Genomic DNA, 20,455 nt, shown 5'->3' with positions numbered 1-20,455 from the left:
TAAAAAAATATTGTGTTTATATTAGTGTATATCCTTGTACCTATGTGTAAATATACATTTATGATGATACCAAACTAATGATAGTATATGAAACATAGTTTATTCACATTAAATACATTAAAATATTAGCTCATGTTTTTCCTTCTTGATTCAGACTTAGTAAAGTCTTTAAGTGTGTGAGTAATCCAACTCACTCCTGGGTGTTCAGGATGATTAGTGATACTGTTTGAATGCAGAGAATGTCCTGACAGGTTTGTTGTTGTTTTTTCAGTTTTCAGACGTCTCATTTTTCCTGGAAATCGGAATTTCATTGAGAAACTACAGGTGGTAGGAGTCTTGAGACTCCTTGACAGCCACATAATTTAATTGCTCTTTTTTCTTATTCTGGAGAAGGAATTCAGACAGTTCCTAGATACCTCATTGTTACACACCCAGACATTTCCAACACGACCATGTTTCTGAACTGGTAAAGGTCAGACAGGCTACTAAAGAAATTTAAAGTGAAGTAAACATTGAAGACTGGAAGGTTCAGTAAAGTCACTTGAGTCCCATAAAGCATTTAAATTTTTTTGGGTTTTTTTGATATTTCATCACTAAGATACATCTCCCAGGTATTCCTAGCAGCTCTTGATTCTAATTTCATAATTGCTTATGCCTATGTATGTATAATGTGAGTATTCTTTTAATTTATCAAATCAACAAGAATCATGATGAATTGTACTAGGCAACCTTAAATCATTTTTCAGTGTTTTTTAACAGATTTACAACTTTTATTACAGTAAAAGAGTTATTAGAAGAGAATAAACAACTTGAACAAGGAATGAAAGAAATATTGCAAGCCATCAAGGAAATGCAGAAGGATTCTAGTATGAAGGGAGGAGAAACAGCCTTAAAAATCCCTAGTCTGGATCGCTTAGTTCATGTAAGCTTGCCTTCTAAATTATTATTTACCTTTGTAGGATTTACAGGGATAATATGTCATTCTTTTTGCTAATTTCATGTAGTCTAAACTTGAGGGCTCCAGTTTACTCTGAAGAAATTAAAGCTTTTTTTACACTTTTTCTTTGTTGTGTTAATTAACTGCATTAGGCAATGGAGTCCAAGAATTCAGAGGGGATCTTTGATGCTAGTGTACACTTGAAAGCCCAGGTTGACCAGCTTACAGGACGAAATGAGGAATTGAGACAGGAGCTAAAGGAGACTCAGAAGGAGGCAACAAGTTTGTCTAATCAGCTGGCAAGTGCCAATGAAAAGGTATATAATTTATTTTATATAATTTATTTTCAGCTTCAAAAGTGGCTGTTCTGATGATTTAGAACAATCCACTTGATCTATAAGACAGTGAATTCAGTGTCATTGTACAAATCTTACTGAATTTTATGTAATGGACCTACTAATTTGTCCTTTTTAGCTTCAGATCTTGGTCTTCTTAATGTTACTTTGTCCTTGCAATATTCCATCATGTTAAATAAACAGCAAACATGCCTATTTTATGGGGACAGCTGTGTCCAAAAAAGCTCACAGATCTATTTCTTCAAAAAAGCCAGGAGTCTTACATTTTTTATTTATAAATATGTGACAGAAATTAAGTCTTTACAGTTCTATATCTTGTTTTAAGTTGTACAGTTTAGTCTGTGGAATGGTTCTTCCAGGGACAGAATGATGAATGAAATATTATCTTATAAGAGGCTAAATTTAAGTAGGCTTTTCATCACAGCTTTGGTGATAAACTAATCCTCTAAAATAGTGTCAAAAAACCAGACATTTAATTTTTAAAATTAAATGAATATGCAAAGACTTATTTAAAAAAAACTGTCAAATAACCACTGCAATAATTCTTTCCAAAACTTAATCTTACTAAAGGAGTAGGAATTCACCATGTTTTAAACAATTGGAATAAAACTGTGAGGATATGTGTAGTTGCCCTGATTGCTGGGGTAATTTGATAAATTTGGTTTAATTTATTATGCATTTATTGATTTATGAAATCATAGCATTTTTAAAAGGCTGTTTTAAGGAGTATTAGAGTGTTTTAGAATATAAGTGAAAATTATTAGACTATTAATAACAACTGATGTAGCAATATATTTTTCATAAGTTTTTTTAATCTAATAGCAAGAGCTACTTCTTTATGAGAGTTTTGTGTCTTATCTTTAGATTGAACGAATGAAAAATGAAATTTGCTTACTACATCAGTCAGAAGGTGCCAATATTGTCTTCCAAACAGTGAATCTTCCAGAAGGAATGGCTCCTTCAAGTGTTAATACAATTAATTCACTGAACGAATATTTAATACATCTTACACAGGTAAGTTATATATTCATTGAAATAAAGAGTATTTGTGACATGTATCTAATTCCTTTCAAGTCCAGTAGAGTGCCATGTATGGACATGAGAGATGTCTCCAAAATTATTTTGGTGTTCTAAAATCTACTAAATTCTCTGGGATATTCTGTAATTTAAAGCTGTAATTTTGATGTGCTGTAAACCTGAAAGGTAATAGCTAACTAAATTTTAGACAGCAATTCAGATTTTTATGTCTTAAATCTGAATTTTGATCTAAATATTTGCCCACTCTTCCTTCTACTTCCACAGTTACACTCTTTCTATGAGAACCTCTCTCTTACTGCTGTCTGGATTCCACACCTGAGTCTGCATGTGCAAATCCTACTTGAACAGTTTTTCCCTATAGAGCCAAGGTCTCTAGTAATTTACTATATGATTTTTCATTCTGTTATTTGTCAAAATTACATCAGCAATTTTAAATAAAGGCATAAATACATTGAAACCAATTCCAGTGATTCCTATGGGAAGCATAGCAAACAGGCATATAGTAATGAAGAACTGTTTCAGAATTGGAGTAAAAAAAAGTTACCTTTTAATATTGTTAATTTATCTTTTTCTGTCTTTGATAATTTTTTCACTTTTTCATTAGAAAATATTTTTTCAACTCTGTGTGCTTATAAAGTAGAAGAGTATTTGAGAAAATGAGAAGAAAATGCCACTTGCCAGTTAGACATTCAGTTAGTATTCTTTGTGAGCTAGGAACGGGTCATAGTATTTTGAACTTTGGGGGCTGAAACCTGCAGAGCAGTTGTGCTCTTTCATACTGATTAATGTGAATGCTGAAGCTCATTGGATTTTTTTCATCTGTTGCTTCTAAAGAAAATGCATATTTCATATTCATAGTTCACACAGTTCATGGCTGAAGCATCTATCATGAAAACACAAAGGACTGCCATTTTGATTAAATTGCTTGTTTCATGTTTAAAACCTACATTAATAATTTCTGTATTTTTATTTGGAAAATAATAATTAGGAACTGGAAAACAAAGAAAAGTTGCTTAAACAATTAGAAGATGCAGTGGAGGACTACAAGCGAAAATTTGCAGTAATTCGTCATCAACAAGGCTTGCTGTATAAAGAATATCAAAGGTATTGCTCTCTTTCCTGAATTATGAAAGTTCAATTATCTAAATATATGACAGTCTTGAAACAAGATTTGCTGCTGTGTTGAAGTAGTTCTTTGGTTAATGTCAAAAGTGCTGTCATGTTTGGATATGTACTCTATACATTTTCTTTAGTCTTGTAAAGGCTCAGAAAACTCCTACAAAACTGTCTTCTGCTGGACTCTTTTCATTTTGCATGTTTATCATGAGGATTTCGTTGTGCTTTCTGCATCTGATATCTTGCACTTTACTAGAACCTGGTATGATGGTTATTAGCCTCATTTTCTTTTGCTTTCAAGTATGGGTTCTAATAGGTTTTTGGGAGTGAAGAGGAGGGGAGGGAAAAAAGCAAACTGCTGTCCAAATACAGTCAGAGATCTCTGAAAATTTCAGGTTGTTGGGATTTTGTGTTTTCTTTTCTTTTGGACTCCTAGTTCTTCTATATGCTTCAGTGAAACTAAATTCCATAAAATTATTCTTATGGTCAAAAAAATTAAAAAGGTGTTTTCATCTGTTGGGAGGATAGGGATGAATATGACAGTTTGGAGTTTTCAATTAACAAACTATTAGCTGGATACTTTCTGGGTTGGATGAGCAGGCACCCAGATGGCTTCTGGAATAAAGGCTTAACCTTTCAGAAACTTCTGTTTGTTCTTTGAATCAAGTGAGATTCCCAGACAATGTTATCTTTTTTAGGCATTAAAGAGACAGTTTTTATTGAAGGCTGTAATATACTGCCTCATTTACTACTAGGTGAGATATCTCCAATATCCAACAAGGATAAAATGATGATTCAAGATTCCTTCTCTAAATCTAGTACAGACTGAAGTTACAGTAGGAGATTCTTTGACCTGGCATCCCATTAAAGTCACTTTCAAAGAATTTTCTTTAAGTCTCCTCCAGTTTACTCCATTATTTAAGAAACTTAGGTACCTCTTTGGAGAGAAAATACCACTTCTAAAATACCTGTGATGAACCATTGTTTAAACTATCCTAAACTGTGCCATATAGTCTATAGGAACTTCCTTATTAGACATGTATGAAAGATCATAGGTTTTTTTTTTCTCCCAAATAAATAAATAAAAATGGATAGAGGAGAGTAGGGCCAAAGTGAAGCTGAATGAGCTGAATCTTTTTATGTTTTGGGTGTGGTTTTCACTGAAATAACAAAACAAGGGTGGGAAGTTGCATCCTTTAAGTATCTATAATATACATTTGAAGAACAAATAAGACACTGAAGAATTATTTTCATCATTTACCTGGCTGTAGGCTAAACAGAGGATATTGTTTTTGAATAATCCATCTACAATTTATCACGTGCTTTTCAAATTATATTACTGGCAAAATTAAGTACCTTGGTTTGCAATATTTCAGTATTGCTTTCGAAGTTACAGTTTTAAAAATCATCATAATAAATGAAAATTCGGTATTGTTTTAGTCAAAAGGAAAGCTGGCAAAAAGAATCAGAAAATATAAAAAAGGAAATGAAAAAACTAGAAGAGCAAAAAGAAGAGGATGCTACGAAAATAAAGGCATATTCTGTAAGTAATTTTGTTATTTTCAATTTTCAAAATGATTTTAGGACATAGAACAGAGGTTTAATACACTGCTCTAGTTTGTTAGACGGGTAAAATGTGTACACACACCTCTTGTGCCTGTCCCAGGGTGCTGTGTTAGCATGGGGGTGCTCCAGTGTTGTGTGTGCCTGTTGGCCCTCCTGCAGTCTGCTAATCCAGGCACTGGGGAGAAACCACCCCAGGAGGACACATCACACACCTGACGAGCTGTGGGTCTTTAATTTTTTTGTTGCTTTTAATACCCCCAGACCAAAAGCTGGAGAGCTGAGGCGTGGTGTCCAGCAGGGAAGAGTCACTCTCAAATGTGTAGAAGATACAGGGACAGTGGAGAGGCTTCTGCAGCTGAACTAGGTTCTGAGTGCTTATAACTCTTTCTGCCCTTGCTATTAGAAGTCTGTATGTTTTTTTTATGCCAGTTTTTAAGCTGACAACTGCAAATAAATTTTGAGCTGACAACTTCAAATAAAGAAGTCTCTAATTTTACTTTTCAGTCTGATTAATGGTGATCTTTCTCTTCAACCTTATCAGTTTTGAGCAAATGCCTTCTAAGGCAGGAGTTCTGTTCACACACACTCTTTCCAGCCACACTGCTCTCTGAACAGCAGTTGTTACCTAGGCTGTTTGATGAGGAGGAGGAACGTGCAAACAAGCCCTTGAAAAACACATTTGCTTACACTAAAGTTATTACTTTCAGTTGTGTCTTATTATATGTAGCTGTTAATGTGTATGAATCAGTGTTTCAGGAAAACAGGACGCAATTCATCTTTTTTACACATGCATGCAAACACGTGTGTGCACACATGCACATAAATGTTACTATGGAAGGAATCCTCTGATTTTTTACTTTACAAATACAGGTTTGATCTTCAAAGTAGGAAATTATTAGGGTTTGTTTGGAACCACAGGACTTCTGTATTGTTTAGAAAATTGTTCCAATGCAATTTTTTTCTCTAGTGTAAACAGGAAGACTGATGACAGTGAATGCAGGGAACCATTCTTGTTCTAAATTTTGAAAGTGTCAGCATTAATTAAAATTGCAGTTAGTCAGTCAAATGTACTTAGCTACTGGTTTTGAAGATTCATCTTTTTCTTAGAATACTGTATGTTTGAGCATATGTTGATTGTGTGCATATATTTTATTAGCAAAAAGAAATTATTTCAGACAAATTAATGGAATTTTTCCACCTAGACTAAAAAATATACAAGAAATCCTGTATGTAGCTGTGCTTTACCATATTTCTGTAAAAGGGTCTTGTTAAAAAAATGTTTTTCAGAATTTACTCGATGCACTTCAGATGGATCCTGATGAAACAAAGAAAATACTTGCAGAAAATAATAGAAAAATAACTGTTTTACGAGTTAATGAAAAATCACTAACAAGGCAGTGTACCACTTTACTTGAAATGGAACAGCACCTGAGAAAAGAAAATGATAAACTGAAGGGTGAAATAACACATATGGAGACTGCAGTTACAGGGAAGATTGGAAACTTGCAGCGATTCAAGGTATACTTTATAGTAGTAATAGCACACATTTTTTATTTTTACAGTTGGAAAAGAAATACCCTTTGTTTTTAAATGGAGTTATTACTAGTTTCTTGAATGCATTTTCCAAAAGCTTTCTAATTGCTGTTACAAATCTTGTAGAAATATTCTTTGTATTTATGTAAGTCACAGTACTTACTGTGACCTGGACAAACTCAGTAAGCGGGTCCATCTTAACAAGATGAAGTGCAAGGTGCTGCACTTGGGTTTGAACAACCCCTGGTACCAACCCAGGCTGGGGGATGAATAGATGGAGAGCAACTCTGCTGAGAAGGACTTGGGGGTGCTGGTGGATGGGAGGCTGGACATGACCCATCATGGGCACTTGCAGCTCAGAAAGCCAAACGTGTCCTGGACTGCATCAAAAGCAGTGTGGCTGCTATGAGGAAAGGCTGAGAGAATTGGGATTATTCAGACTGGAAATGAGGAAGCCTCTGTAGTGACCTGAATCTGGCCTTCCAGTATCTGGAGGGAACCTACAAGAAATATAAAGAGAGACTTTTGACAGTCGTATATGGTGACAGGACAAGGGGGACAGGCTTCAAAGGAAGGAGAGTAGATTTAGATTAGATATTAGGAAGAAATTCTTAGCTATGAGGGTGGTGAGGCACTGGCACATGTTGCCTAGAGAAGTTATGAATGCCCTGTCCTTGGAAGCATTCCAGGCCAGGTTGGATGGGGCTCTGAACAACCTAGTCTAGTGGAAGGTGTCCCTGCCCATGGCAGAGTGGTTTGGAACTAGATGATCTTCAAGGTGCCCTTCCAACTCAAACCATTCTATGATTCTATGATCATCGTATGAAACTGAATCTTACCTTTTGGTCTTGCAGGTTGCTAGGGCCTGTATTCATTTTACAAGATATGTTTTGACAGTGCCTTGAGAAGCAGCTCTTGATAAAATTAACCAGAGAGTTGGAATATCAGAGAACTTTTGTCAAGGTTTATTGCAGGTGATTTTTGAAGATGAACAGTAATTTAGAAAAATAAACTAACATCTAAAGCACTGTATTAAGTATTATTCTTTTTATGTGGAGTAGTTTTATGTTTAAATTTCTAAGTGACCTTAGTAACCTATTGTGTTGTTTATTTTCATAGGAAGTGGCTTGCTTTAAGATTGCAGCTCTGCAAAAAGTGCTGGACAGTAGTGTGCCGTTGTCTGAGCTCGAAGTGGCCAATAAGCAGTACAATGCATTAACTGCTAAATACAGAGAGATGTTACAAAAAGATAATTTGCTTGTGCAACGGACAACAAACATGGAACACATGGAGGTAATGTTTATGTTCCATTTTAAATGGGCAGACAGAAAAGCATTTCGTTTTGGTTCTTTGTTTATTTGTTTGTTTGCTCTTTAAACTAAGCTTTGGATATGTTCTCTCAGAAATTCTTCTTAGTTCTCTGATTACTAAAATGAGATCAGCAGAAGGAATATTTACTATCATCTTCAGTTTTGGAGGTCATAAGGAAAGTAGAATTAATGTAAACACTTTTGAAAGCTTTCTCTCAAAGTATGTGCTCTTACTAATTCCCAGCTTTCACAGGAATGAAATGTTTAGTTCCAAAAAGAGTAAAGCTTTGGATTTTACTTCCATAAAAGAAGCCAAAGATTGTTTGTAATGTGCTTGCAAAATATTGTAGGTGCTGCAAATATTTAACTCTTCTCATGAAACTTTTATTCTGAAGTAGAAGGGAGTTTCTTCTCAAGAGCTGTGAAGCTGGCTTCAAAGATATGTTACTACCTCCCGCTTTTCATGGGTGGTAAAGAATGAAGGACTCCTATGTCTATTTAGTGGTATTTTGTGAGTAGGAAAACTTGCATTGCCTATTACAGCAACTTCATAAAGCTAGAGAATAATATATCAACTAAAAATGTGTCCAGAAAACTAAAATTGAAAATTAATATAAAGTATTAAATTTGTTTTATTGGTTAATGTGGAAATTTGTATTTCTGTTTGGAGGATTGAAGGAACATTTACAAAAGTAACATTTGGCATCATAGTAGATGCCTAAAAGAACTAAAAGAAATGTGATCTGTCTCAAAGAGATCTTGTTTATGTGGAAGATGAAGTATTCTTTGTGGGTGAAGTACTCCAGAAGTACTTCTTTCCCAGTGTTAATGAGGTGGTCACTATGACAAAGATTTTCTGATCTAATTCCAGCTGCTGTAGGAATCACAGTTGCTGGTAAATATTGACAGTACTCACTTGCTGTGACAGTAAGATACAGAGGTCAAAGACTAATATTTTTACATTTTACAAACATACACACTTTACCAACCTACAGTCTTCTGTTGCCATATATGTAGGTTATGGGTCACACACAAGTAAAGTCTGTTCGTCTAAAAGATTTTGTAGTTACTAAAGATGAAATCTGCTACAATTAAATAGTTTGCTGTTATGTTGCAACTTTTCTGTCATATAGCGTGAGAATGACTCCTTGAAATCACAGATAACTTCATTGAATAAGGAACTGGAGATCACAAAAGAAAAACTTCACACTGTAGAACAAGCTTGGGAGCAGATGACTAAACTGGGCAAGTATGAAAATTATATTGCAACATTAAACATCAAATGGTACATCCTGTATAAAAGTAATACTTTAAAATATTTTAAAATTGATGTGTCTTAAAATGATGAAAATTAAATCAGAACTATTTTATGTCTTTCAGTAGTGATGTCCATTTTTGTGTTGAATTTCTTTTGTTGTAAGTTTCATTTGACTAAAAGCAAGTTTAGTATTTTTCTCATGAAACTCTTCCACTTTGACTTTCTTGTGTTACTGGGTCAGGGATCTAAAAGCTTTTAACACAACATTACCTGAATTTTTTTTCTTAATATGTCAGTCATAGTGTTTCAGAGTTGGTTGAGAAAGGAGTTCATTTTGCTGGTATCATGCCTTGTAACAGAGTATTCTTTCTTAATCGGTGGGGTTTCTTTGTATAGATTTCATTCCTATTATTCAGCCCCGCTTATTTTACAGATTTTAAATTAAATTTCCTCAAGGTTTGCCAGTTGTATTAAGCATAAGGTGAAAGGCTACATTAAAAATATCTATCAGTCTCAGTAATCGTGGTTGCAGATACATGCATTCATAATTGATAGTAGTATTTTATTCAAATTACATACTTTTCAAACATGTAGTAAGGCAAGATAACCATGCATCCAGGTGCACAGATGTTGTGTTAAAGTTTACTTGACACAGATAAAGCAAAACTCCTGTTCAATTTCATGGTGGAAATAATTTTCATAGTTGAGTCAGTCTGTGTATTTCTTAATTTAAATATTTTTTCTTGTAGGGGATGACAATGCCATGGACAAAGCCACAAAAGCAATAACAAACAGTGAGATTTTATCCATTTCTAAGAAGATCACAATGCTGGAAATGAAGGAACTAAATGAAAGACAGAGAGCAGAGCATTCACAACGAATGTATGAACATTTAAGGAGTACTGTAAAGCAAATAGAAGAACGTAATTTTGAATTGGAAACAAAATTTGCTGAGGTAAATCTGCTGAGATTTTACAACCTAATTTGATACATCTTAAAAACATATTTTTGAGCTTTTCAAAAATTATTTATATCAATAATATCAACTTGTGTCAACAAATAAGTGTATAAATAAACGTATGATGCAAAACAAAGTTTTGTAGCCTTTAAGAGCTGCAATTTTGCATATGAAAGACATTGGTAAAAATAGAACTAATTAATTCGTTGGTAGTTTAAAGTTAGTTGATAATAAAACACACAATGAGCATCTTGACAGATAGTTTCCTAGTTTTGCAAGCAGACTGCAAGAAAAAGTCTGTTCCAAACTTATTTCTTTTGTCTAATCCATATGATCTCTTTTTCTTATAATTTTTTCATTATAATTACCAATTATTCAAAATAAAGTTTGAACTTTACATCCCTAATGCAAATGATAGTGTTGTGATTCTGTTACAGACTGGCTATGTCCTGTACCATACATTGTCTGTATTACAGAAATAGAAGTCATGTGCCATTGAAGCTGATGAACCTTAGTATACCTGGCCTAATAGTCTTAAACTTGTTAGATTTTTTTCTCTGCACTATTAGTTTTTGATTTTTTAATGGAATTTTTTTTCTACTAGGAGACTTTATTATAGTTTCTACAATAAATTTATTTATAGGAATTGTACAGATTTATTTTTGTGACATTACTGGTCTATAATTTAAGCACAAGGGCAGAAAGAGAATAATTGATAGGAATGCTGATAGATTGTATTCATTTCCACTCCTTGTCCTTTGCTAGAGTGTAGTCTATTTTAGATTGCTGTTGTGTGACTCCCTGGTTCTCTGTTATTTTTAGTAATGTTTGTTACATTGTTTTGATTTTGTTTAATCTGTGAGATGGAGTAACTGAAAGTGTATAAAGCTTTTCAGCAGCAGTGTTGCTAAAGCCTTTTCTGATGGGATGGGTTCTCTATTTCTATAAGGAATTCTTTAGGTGATGCACCCTAGTGTCACATTTTTCATATTCTCTTATGTATATATTATTTGTCTTGTGATACTTTTATACTTTAGATCTGATGGTCTTCCTTCATTCAGAGTTGATGAACTCCTAATGCCATTCTTTCTTATTAGTACCTCTGTATCCCTCTTTTCCCCCATTTCTGTAGTTCCAGGACATATATTTTCTGTTTCATATACTCCTATTATCAGTACCTCCTAACCTGGTATATTTGCTTTTTGTTTGAGAAAGAGATAGCAAGACTGTGCAGATGTAATTAATGAAAGCTGTAAGTAATACCAGTTTAAGAACTGATAACTAGAATTCTACTATACATTTTTTAAGTCATAAATCAACTTCAGCATTCTACTTTTAGTTTTCCAGATACGTGAGGATACCCTGCACTTCTTTTAGTTTGTTTAGGAAATCAGTTATTTTATTAAGAAGAAGTGGTATCAGAATAATGGCCCACAACCGTATGCACTGATTAAGTCCTGGGACTTCTCTGTGTTAAGATTAAGATAGATTAAGATTATTTCTTTTAATGCTTTTTGGTTTGAATTGAAATATTGGTTACTCAGTATTGGATAATCAACTTGAGAAATCAGGCTGCTTGAAAGAATATAATTTAATTAAGAAAGGTTTTTTTAGAATGAATAAAAGGACACAATATTATTGTCAGTCTTGCCATTTATAACCTCTATTTGTGTTACCAATGCCAGTATAAAAAGCAGTATATAAATATGTAAGACTGTTCATTTCCCAAAGTGTTTAAAGTCTTTTTTAAAATTTGCTTTTATTTTTCATTTTAGTTTAGGAGCAGGTTATTGCAGCAATGGTTTAAGAAAATTCACTAATAAAAATTGTATTTAGTTTAGAATCCTTTTCTATGCCAAACTGTGTATCCATTGCTATGTGCATGGAATCCTGCAAACAAAAAAATATGTTTAAGCAGAGAGTAAGGGAAACTGGTTTTTGAACACAACCTCATCACAGCTGAACTGTGTTTTGTAATGACTGAAGAAGAAAAAATACTTTTAGTGCTGCTATTTCATTGCTGAGTTTGAGCAGTTATGTGCTTAGGATACCATTTTGTTTGTTTGTTTCTGGTTTTGATTTTTTTAAGCTCACCAAAATCAATCTTGAGGCACAGAAAGTGGAACAGGAATTAAGAGATGAACTGTCAAAGAGTGTAAGTAAGGCAGTAAGTGATGCAGATAGACGACAAATTATGGACCTAGAGAAGCGTGAGATGGAGCTCAAGATTGAAGTATCAAAGTAAGTCTTGAATTTATACATTTTGAATTAAGTATGTTCAGAACTGTGTGAAAATTCAGGCATACTAGTCTTACATATGACACTACTTGTGTATCACTAGCATGCAATTTTCAATGCCTGTATTTTTGAGCATATATACGTGCCAAATTTGGTGTGGAAAATGAAGCATTTAATTCCTGACTATAAAGAATGTGATTTGTTTCATTTTAATTTGAACAAGGAGTTAAGTGCTGGCTGGGATTGATAGGGTAAGTGTGCAATTAGATACATATACTAGTATTTTTACACTAATTAAGGTTGATTTTGTTTCTGTGCCACAACCCCCATTCTGTGTATGAAAGTCTCGTAGAACTAATTGGAAAGCAGCTCTTTCTTTGAAACACTCATATCTCAAACATTAAGGTAGCGTAGGAGGGCGGATTTCCATTTACTTAGAAGAGATTAACTTTGCAGAAATTGCAAAATGGAGCTTTTTAGCCGTGTTGGTCTTTGAGTAATTAATGTAATCCTGTTATATGCCTAAACCAGCAAAATCTATAGGGATACTTGCAGTGATTTTTGGCACTGCAAGTAAATTAGAAGATTTGGGGAAGCAGAGAAGGGAATCGAGAATGAAATGTTTTGAGCATTTAGAAAATGTTGAGTATTTATGTCTTGAAGTAGGAGGGAAATAGAAAACAGAGATGATTAGGTCAGGTAAAAAACCCATGGCATTGTGTTTCTGGAGTAGGTTACTGCTAGCAAACTTCTATATAATATATAGGAAAATGTCCTGTGAAAAAGTTGAGAGGCAATATAGAAGAGTTTTCTTAAACAGAACTCTAAGTAGTAGAGTATGCTGAAAAGAATGAAATCCAAATGTTTTGATATGAGGAAACATACCTAAATGTTTTTTCTTAGTATCTTCTATGTAGAAAAGCTTGAAAGGTTATTCACTGGTTTCAAGTGACACAATACTCTTGTTTTCTCTGGAAGGTTAAGAGAACTGTCTGATGTGGCACAAACACAAGTTAGAGCTCTGGAGGCACGCCAACAATACAGAGATAAAGAAGTGGAATATCTTAGAAAGCAAATTTTAGATTATCAGGTAAAGTTTAGCCTTTATTAAAACTCAGTTTGGATTCTTTTTTCCCTGGAGTGAGAAGAAATGAAGTAATTTTTCAATGAATGAGAAAACTGCGAAAGTATTTCAGAAGAATCTTGGCAAGCTAGTCCTTGTAGTGCCCTTACCCTTTCAAAAGTTTCATATTACATTAATTATTCCCTTCTCTATTTATTCCATTTCTAGCTGTGCAGCTATTACAGATCCTGACCTTTTTTCATATTGTTTACATAATATTCATTCTTGTATCATCAATAACTCATGGTAAAGGAAAAACTCATGGTGAGGAAAGTCTGATTGTTTTTCACAAGGCAAGAAATTACTTGTAGATATTAAAGTTTTGCAATGGGTTTACTATTTTGATTTGTTATTAGCTAAAACAATTTATTGGAATTTGGTTTCACATTATAAAATGGTTTGAGACCTTAAACCCAACACTTGTGTCAGCTTTCACATTATCATATTTTCTGAGTTTAGGTACATATTTCTTCCTCAGTTTCTCTTTCTCTTTTGGAAAGAGACCATTTTTAAGATCAGTATCTGAAAAGGTGTACTTCTAAAATGTGGGTGTAGAAACAATAGTGGAAAAATTAAAAGCCTGTTAGAGGCTGATTCTTACTCTTCTCTGTGGAATAAAATACATGCAATGTGTAACACATATATATTAAAAAATAACTTGTTTATTTTTACATATAATCTGTGTTAACATATTCTACATTAAAATGAAAAAATAAATTTGTTCTATCAATTTTGTTCTTAGGCACAGTCAGATGAAAAAGCAATTATTGCAAAACTGCATCAAGATATCGTAGCCCTTCAAGGTAGTGAATCTGTTGCTGTAGACCAATTGGAGAAGTTTAAGTTGAAACTACAGAAGATGGAGATCCATAATCTACGTTTGGAGCAGAAGCTTGATGAGAGAGATCAAGCCTTATATTTTGCCCGACTTGAAGGAAGAAATAGAGCCAAACATCTACAACAGACTGTTCAGTCTTTGCGGCGACAGTTTAGTGGTGCTCTTCCTTTAGCGCAGCAAGAAAAATTCTCTAAAACAATGATTCAGCTACAGAATGACAAACTGAAGATCTTGGAAGAAGTTCAGTATGCCCAGCAGGAGCGTAGAAATGCAGAAAACAGAGCGTTAGAGCTGGAGTTGAAACTGAAAAGTTTAGAAGAATTAGTAAATGCATTGAAGGATACAAGAGGAGCTCAAAAGGTTTGTGATTTTATAGCTTTGAGTAGCTTTGCTTATCTGATCTGCATTTAAAGTAAGTTACAGTTCAGTTTGTTTTCTAGATATATGTTTTAATGTAAAACTTACTGATTTCAAAATGCACTGTTAGAATATGACAGCTATCCTATTTTGTTTTCTGTAAAAGTCAGTGCAGTTATATGTACTAATTATCTTCTTTTGTGCCAAATAAGGCACATAGGAAAACTAGACCCTAACTATAAATGCAGTTATATTAAATTGAATTAAATTACAAATATAATTAAATAATGAAATAAATTAAATTAAATACAGAGTAGTATTCTGAAGTTTTGTTCTATGGGCTTGCAGTGAAATCTTCACTCCAGATCCCTGTCTTTTTAAAAAAAAATTCAGGGGCAGTAATTTGGACAGCGTGGTTAGAAATGTTACTATGCTCATGCAAATTCTGCTTAAGCATATTTTGCAACCATAAGCAATGTCACCCTGAAATCTTAATAATGCTTTCTCACTTCTCTTCAAGATCACTGTATGTTAGATAATATGATTGTATCTGTTGTCACTGAAGTTGTCTGCAAGTAAGCAATGTTTGTAATGCTCTAGGCATGCTATAGTTTTAAGTCAGTTTTCAAACATTTTTCTAGAGCATTTTGACATAAGTATGTCTGTTATTCTTAGTACATGTACTTTTTTTGGGATACATACAGTTTTTAATGGTTTGAATTCTCTTGCTCTTTTAGAAAATACGAACCAAACTTCTTGCATACTTTTTTTTGTTCAGTCTGGACAGCTACATAAGGTATAACTTGAATCATTTGAAAATTGTTTGCCATGCACTTTCATCAGTGGAAGGGAAACCTGTTGCTTCTCCAGTTGGCTGCAGTACTTACCAGTCATTCCCCTTGCAGTTTCATACTCTTGTCATGCTTCCTCTCTCAAGAAAAGTGAAGAAGCTTAAAAAGGCAGAACATGTGTCAGTTAGTTTGAGAAGTTCCATCCTGCCTCAAAGCCAAAGAGTGAAGCTGAATCTAGTTAGCCTGTGGTAAATTATAATATACTGTGTGTTATCCATTGCAAGGTAATTGTATGGCACATGAAAATGGAGGAGCTCCGTCTGCAGGAACTTAAACTCAGTCGAGAATTAGTCAAGCAAAAAGAAGAGGTGAAGTATTTGCGTAATATAATTTCTGAATATGAATGTACAATCAGTAACCTGGAAGAAGAAATTGTACAGCAGAACAAGGTATGTATTCCTGCATGCTATTGAAAAAATATACTATTCCTTACTTTACTGATTGATTTTCTAATAGCTTTTTAACACAGGTGGTTTTATCTTGGTTTTATAATCCTTTTTAATAGCTTGTTTGTGTGTTTTCCTTTTGGTAACTATTTTTTCAGTTGAAGTTTTCTGTAAAATTCCCATTGCCTGCAATAAATAAACTACCTTATCAAACATTTGTTACAGTTTCATGAAGAAAGGCAAATGTCTTGGGACCAGAGAGAAGTAGAACTGCAGCGCCAGTTAGACCAGTATGATCATCAACAAAGTGAAATACTTAGCACAGCTTTAAAGGTACATGCACTCAAAGTAGGCACATAAGCCTGTTTTTCAGAGCTGTCAGATTGCATGAATATGAATCTTTCTGTGCAGTTTGAAGACGCTACAGGTTCAGTTCCAGACCCCAGTTTGCCAATCCCACAACAGCTTGAGCTGGCTTTAAGAAAGATTCAGGAACATATTCGAACAATCCTGGAAACTAGAGCAACCTGCAGATCACTGGAGGAGGTAATTTAATGTATAAATTATGATTTAACGTGACAAAGTTTGTGTTCCCATATGCCTTTACTTTTTTTTCCCCATGAAAAATATCCTTTTTAAAATGTCATTTAGACATGCTTAACACTCAGAAAATGTAAATAATATAATCAGACCATGAGTAAAATGAAATATTTTTTCCATTGGAAAAAATCATACAGGAGAATTTTATAATTCATTTAGTAGCTGAAGATGTCTCTTGCTGTACAAAATTCAGTTGACTATGTGTAGTTAAATTTAGCAAGTGCTACAAAATACTTTTATCTTGGTTGTGAAATTGCTACAGAAGAGATTTTGTGGTTCTTAAATAATTTGTAAAACACCAGCTTCTTCATTTTGTAGGACAAAATGGGTTAAGTGTCGTGAGCCAAGCAAATGATACATAAAAACATAGTAATTATATTTTAGGAAATTTTCATCCAATAGTAATCCCATACAGACAGAACCCAGTACAAAGTGTTTTGTGTTTTTGAGTACCTTTAGACAAATCTTTCTGGTACATTTCTTGATAAATAAGATCTTTTGCAGTGTTTGAATTCTGGAAATGCAGAAATTGCCTTTTGTTGTAGAAATTAGAAGAAAAGGAGACCGCTCTATGGAAAGCTGAACAAAATGTTATATCAAGAGACAAAGTTATAAATGAATTAAGACTTCGATTACCTGCAACATCAGGAGAGAAAATAATGGCTGAATTAAGCAAACAAGAAGATGACTCAGAGTACCATCATGCCATTAAAATTGCTCATCAAACCATTGCAAATATGCAAGCAAGATTAAATCAAAAGGAGGAAGTGTTAAAAAGATACCAATATATGCTTGCCAAAGCAAGAGAGGTAGTTAATCCTTTTTTCTGAAATTTCTTCTATTTTCAAGTTGTTTTAGTTGATTCTTTATGCTCTTATTGCTAGTAAAATCTAAAAATAAAAGTTTCTGATCTCACACAGAACAGAGACAATTACTTACTTTATATGTGGAACCTTCATATAGAATTTTTTCACTTTTTAGAATAGTAGGTTTACTTAGCTGAGAGGTTATATGTATAATGTCTGTCTAGGAATTAAAGTAGTGTGACATGAAGAAAATCAAAATTCTGCTGATGTGGTCTCAGTCTATGTTGTATATTTCTTCGGGATTTTTCAGTATTTGCAGCAGATATCTGGATTGCATCTGGTAGTGAGTTTGGGAAGTATAAGAAAGACATACATTTATGGATAAAAATATGCTCTTAAAGCATATTTTAAACTGAAGCATTTTTTAAAGCATAAACAATGTGTCTAAGCATACTTTATATTATTTAAGCATAATTAATATTGTTTTTTCTTTATATCCATAAAGTGCATTTTAAAGCATAAATGTTTTGTCAAAGAGGTCCTTCAAGACCAAACATGCATTGGTTTTAGATCAGAAGCACATTTCCAAAGCAGACTTTCTATCATCTTCTCTTAGTGTACTTTGGTTTACACATGGAGCTATTTCTTTTGGGAGAAATCAAAGAGTTTTGTTTGGAAAACACCCAGAAGATGCAATCTTAAAATGAGCCTGTTGTGCTCTGTGTGCTAGCATTCCATCCATGGGATCTCACTCTAATCCAAGGTACATAAACTTGAAATGTACCTGGTATGAATATTACTGCCCATACTGATAGTCACAGTTGGTGAAAACCAGCACCAACTGTTTCATTCTCCAGCTTCTGTGCTGTTACACCACGCTACTTGCTACATAGTTTAAAACTACAAGAGTTAATTTTTTTCCCCAAAAAAGTGTAAAAAGGAAAAAAGAAAATCATTGATTATAGCTAGAAGAAAAGAATTCTAAAAACTTACAGAATTAGAGGAAAAAATCTGGGGTGCATTATTGAGCAATGAGTGAACAAACAACTTGAAGGCACTGCAGTTATGACTTTTTGTGATAATGTACATCACTAGAGTTTTATTTTGAACTAACAGGAACAAGAGGAAATAGCAAAGAAGCATGAGGAAGACATAAGAACTCTACACCAGAAGTTAGATTTGTACACTGAAAATTCCCTTAATAACTTCAAAGCAACTGCTTTGGTGAGTCATGTATTTGTTGAATTTGTGAAATTTTTCCTATATTTTTTGCTTTATTGCTGGAAAGAACAGTTTGGCAGTCAAAAGTGAGTAATAACTGGTGACAGGAAAAATGAAGTGGTGATTGATTTATAATTGTTGCATTGTTTTTGGGAGATTTCACGTGAGAGGCATTAGAAGTCAACTGTAAAAAAACAGTTATGACCTCAGTATATATGGGCATTTTGCATATCATCCTAATTCATGGAGAATTCTAGGGGAGCAAGTTATATATTGTTTTCTAGTCTTCTCATTCATTGTATGGTTATATTGAGCTAATCCATTTCAATTCAAAATTCCTCCCTGCACCTTATGATAAGGTGAAGCTTGTATTCTGCTGTATTCTGTTGATCGTTAGATGTACAAAGCTCTTTTCAAACCAGCCTGACCCATTTCTCTATGAAGTAAGAATCACATCCCAGTAAATAAATGGTAGCTATTAATGCTTGTTTATATTTAGAAATGAGTTAAAAATGCATCAGCAATGCTTATCTTTTGCTTAAAGCTTAAAATGTTTATCACTTGCATTTCTTGTGTTTTACAGGAATTAGGGAAAAAGACTTCTATGTCCCTATCCAACAGCAAATATTTTCATCACTTAGAGCAAACTGTAGCAGAACAGGATAATTCTCTTGCTTCACTTGTTGGAAAATTAAAGAAAACATCATCTGATTTGGAGAAACAAAAACAAATTACGATGATGAAAATCAATGAGTTTGAGACAATCAAAGCCCAGTAAGTTTTTAAGCTATTAATATAAGGCACATTGGAGTGGTTCAAGTAAATTATGTATTGCTGCTGCAGGACTGATCTGTCAAATTGAGAATGTTTTTGCTGACTTTAGGATTTAGCTGAAAAAAAAAATCTCAGAAGCATTACTATTGTGGGCAATTGTGAGCTATTTTTAGTCTCTAGCCCTTCACTGGGGCTAATACTGTGATTTGGAAAAATGCTGTTTAGTTGTTAGCTTTGTGCCATTTAATGAAAAAGAAAGTTGTTCTTAAGTTACTGCATTATTTGCTGGCTTCTGTTCTGTCATTTTTCTCCCCATGACACATCCATTTGGGTTTACTGCTGAACGAGTTTAAACTAATGAAAGTTTAACCAATGTTTAAAAAGGAAAAATAGGATGCTTGCTTTACCTGTAGGGGCCAGGAATGAAAGTTAGCAATGCTCTAATGTCATTTTGCTGACCTTCATGAGTAATTCTCTTATTAAATGGGGGCTGCATTTTTTAAAGAAGTCTTTCTTTGCTGTTTCGAAATAGAAGTGTCTTTTTCTTTAATAATAGTAAAATTAATATATTGTGTCCTTTGTGATTTATTTAGAGTTTGCTACCTTAATTATTACACTATACCCTATTAATGCTTATTTTTTTATTAGGCTTCAAGAGAAGCACTCAGTTGATGTGGAGCGAATCAAAGAAGAAGTAAATGAGCTAAGGAACATATTGTCTCAGAAGGAGAAGGAATTAGCAAATGTTAAAGCTGAACTAGTGGTCCAAAAAGAAGCAAATAATAGAGCACCCACAGCAACACTGAAAAACCTGGTGGAACAGTTGAAGAGCCAGTTAGCCATAAAAGAGAACCAGCACAAAGTTAGTCAACAAAAATTAATCTCTATGTCACTTAAAGGCTAAATTTTTCATAATGCATAAGAATTCTTAGTATAGCTGAGCAGAAGATATAATATAACTGCATAACATGCCAAAGTAAAATATAACTGTCTTCTCTTGTTTTGTAGAAGCATCTTCACTTACAAAAAAAATTGAATTAATTCTTTTCAGGCTTTGAGCAGAGCACTTCTAGAGCTTCGAGCAGAAATGACTGCCAATGCTGAACAGCAAATTATTTCTGCTGCATCACAAAAAGAGGCATATATGAATGTCCAGGAGGTGGTTGACAGAGAAACCAAGGGGCTTAGG

The 20,455-nt window shown here is 33.7% G+C and overlaps 1 protein-coding gene across 2 annotated transcripts in view; it reads left to right on the top strand.

Annotated features, from left to right (window-relative positions):
• The window catches only part of CEP290 (centrosomal protein 290), a 47,510-nt gene that overhangs the window by 12,327 nt on the left and 14,728 nt on the right, over window positions 1-20,455 (top strand). For both annotated transcript variants that reach the window (XM_030237782.2, XM_050983775.1), the window contains exons 20-39: window positions 780-922; window positions 1,090-1,254; window positions 2,158-2,307; window positions 3,320-3,435; window positions 4,888-4,990; window positions 6,301-6,531; window positions 7,666-7,839; window positions 8,990-9,101; window positions 9,864-10,069; window positions 12,162-12,313; window positions 13,289-13,400; window positions 14,176-14,631; window positions 15,704-15,868; window positions 16,091-16,198; window positions 16,277-16,411; window positions 17,011-17,274; window positions 18,388-18,495; window positions 19,076-19,266; window positions 19,915-20,128; window positions 20,318-20,455. In XM_030237782.2, coding sequence (XP_030093642.2) covers window positions 780-922; window positions 1,090-1,254; window positions 2,158-2,307; window positions 3,320-3,435; window positions 4,888-4,990; window positions 6,301-6,531; window positions 7,666-7,839; window positions 8,990-9,101; window positions 9,864-10,069; window positions 12,162-12,313; window positions 13,289-13,400; window positions 14,176-14,631; window positions 15,704-15,868; window positions 16,091-16,198; window positions 16,277-16,411; window positions 17,011-17,274; window positions 18,388-18,495; window positions 19,076-19,266; window positions 19,915-20,128; window positions 20,318-20,455 — 3,443 coding nt within the window. The remainder of the gene's footprint in view (window positions 1-779; window positions 923-1,089; window positions 1,255-2,157; window positions 2,308-3,319; window positions 3,436-4,887; window positions 4,991-6,300; window positions 6,532-7,665; window positions 7,840-8,989; window positions 9,102-9,863; window positions 10,070-12,161; window positions 12,314-13,288; window positions 13,401-14,175; window positions 14,632-15,703; window positions 15,869-16,090; window positions 16,199-16,276; window positions 16,412-17,010; window positions 17,275-18,387; window positions 18,496-19,075; window positions 19,267-19,914; window positions 20,129-20,317) is intronic.

The sequence above is a fragment of the Serinus canaria genome, chromosome 1A (assembly GCF_022539315.1).
Source record: "Serinus canaria isolate serCan28SL12 chromosome 1A, serCan2020, whole genome shotgun sequence".
In the NCBI taxonomy this organism is placed as follows: Eukaryota; Metazoa; Chordata; class Aves; order Passeriformes; family Fringillidae; genus Serinus; species Serinus canaria.
The sequence above is the reverse complement of the archived record's forward strand: the minus strand, read 5'-3'. Positions and strand labels throughout refer to the sequence as shown.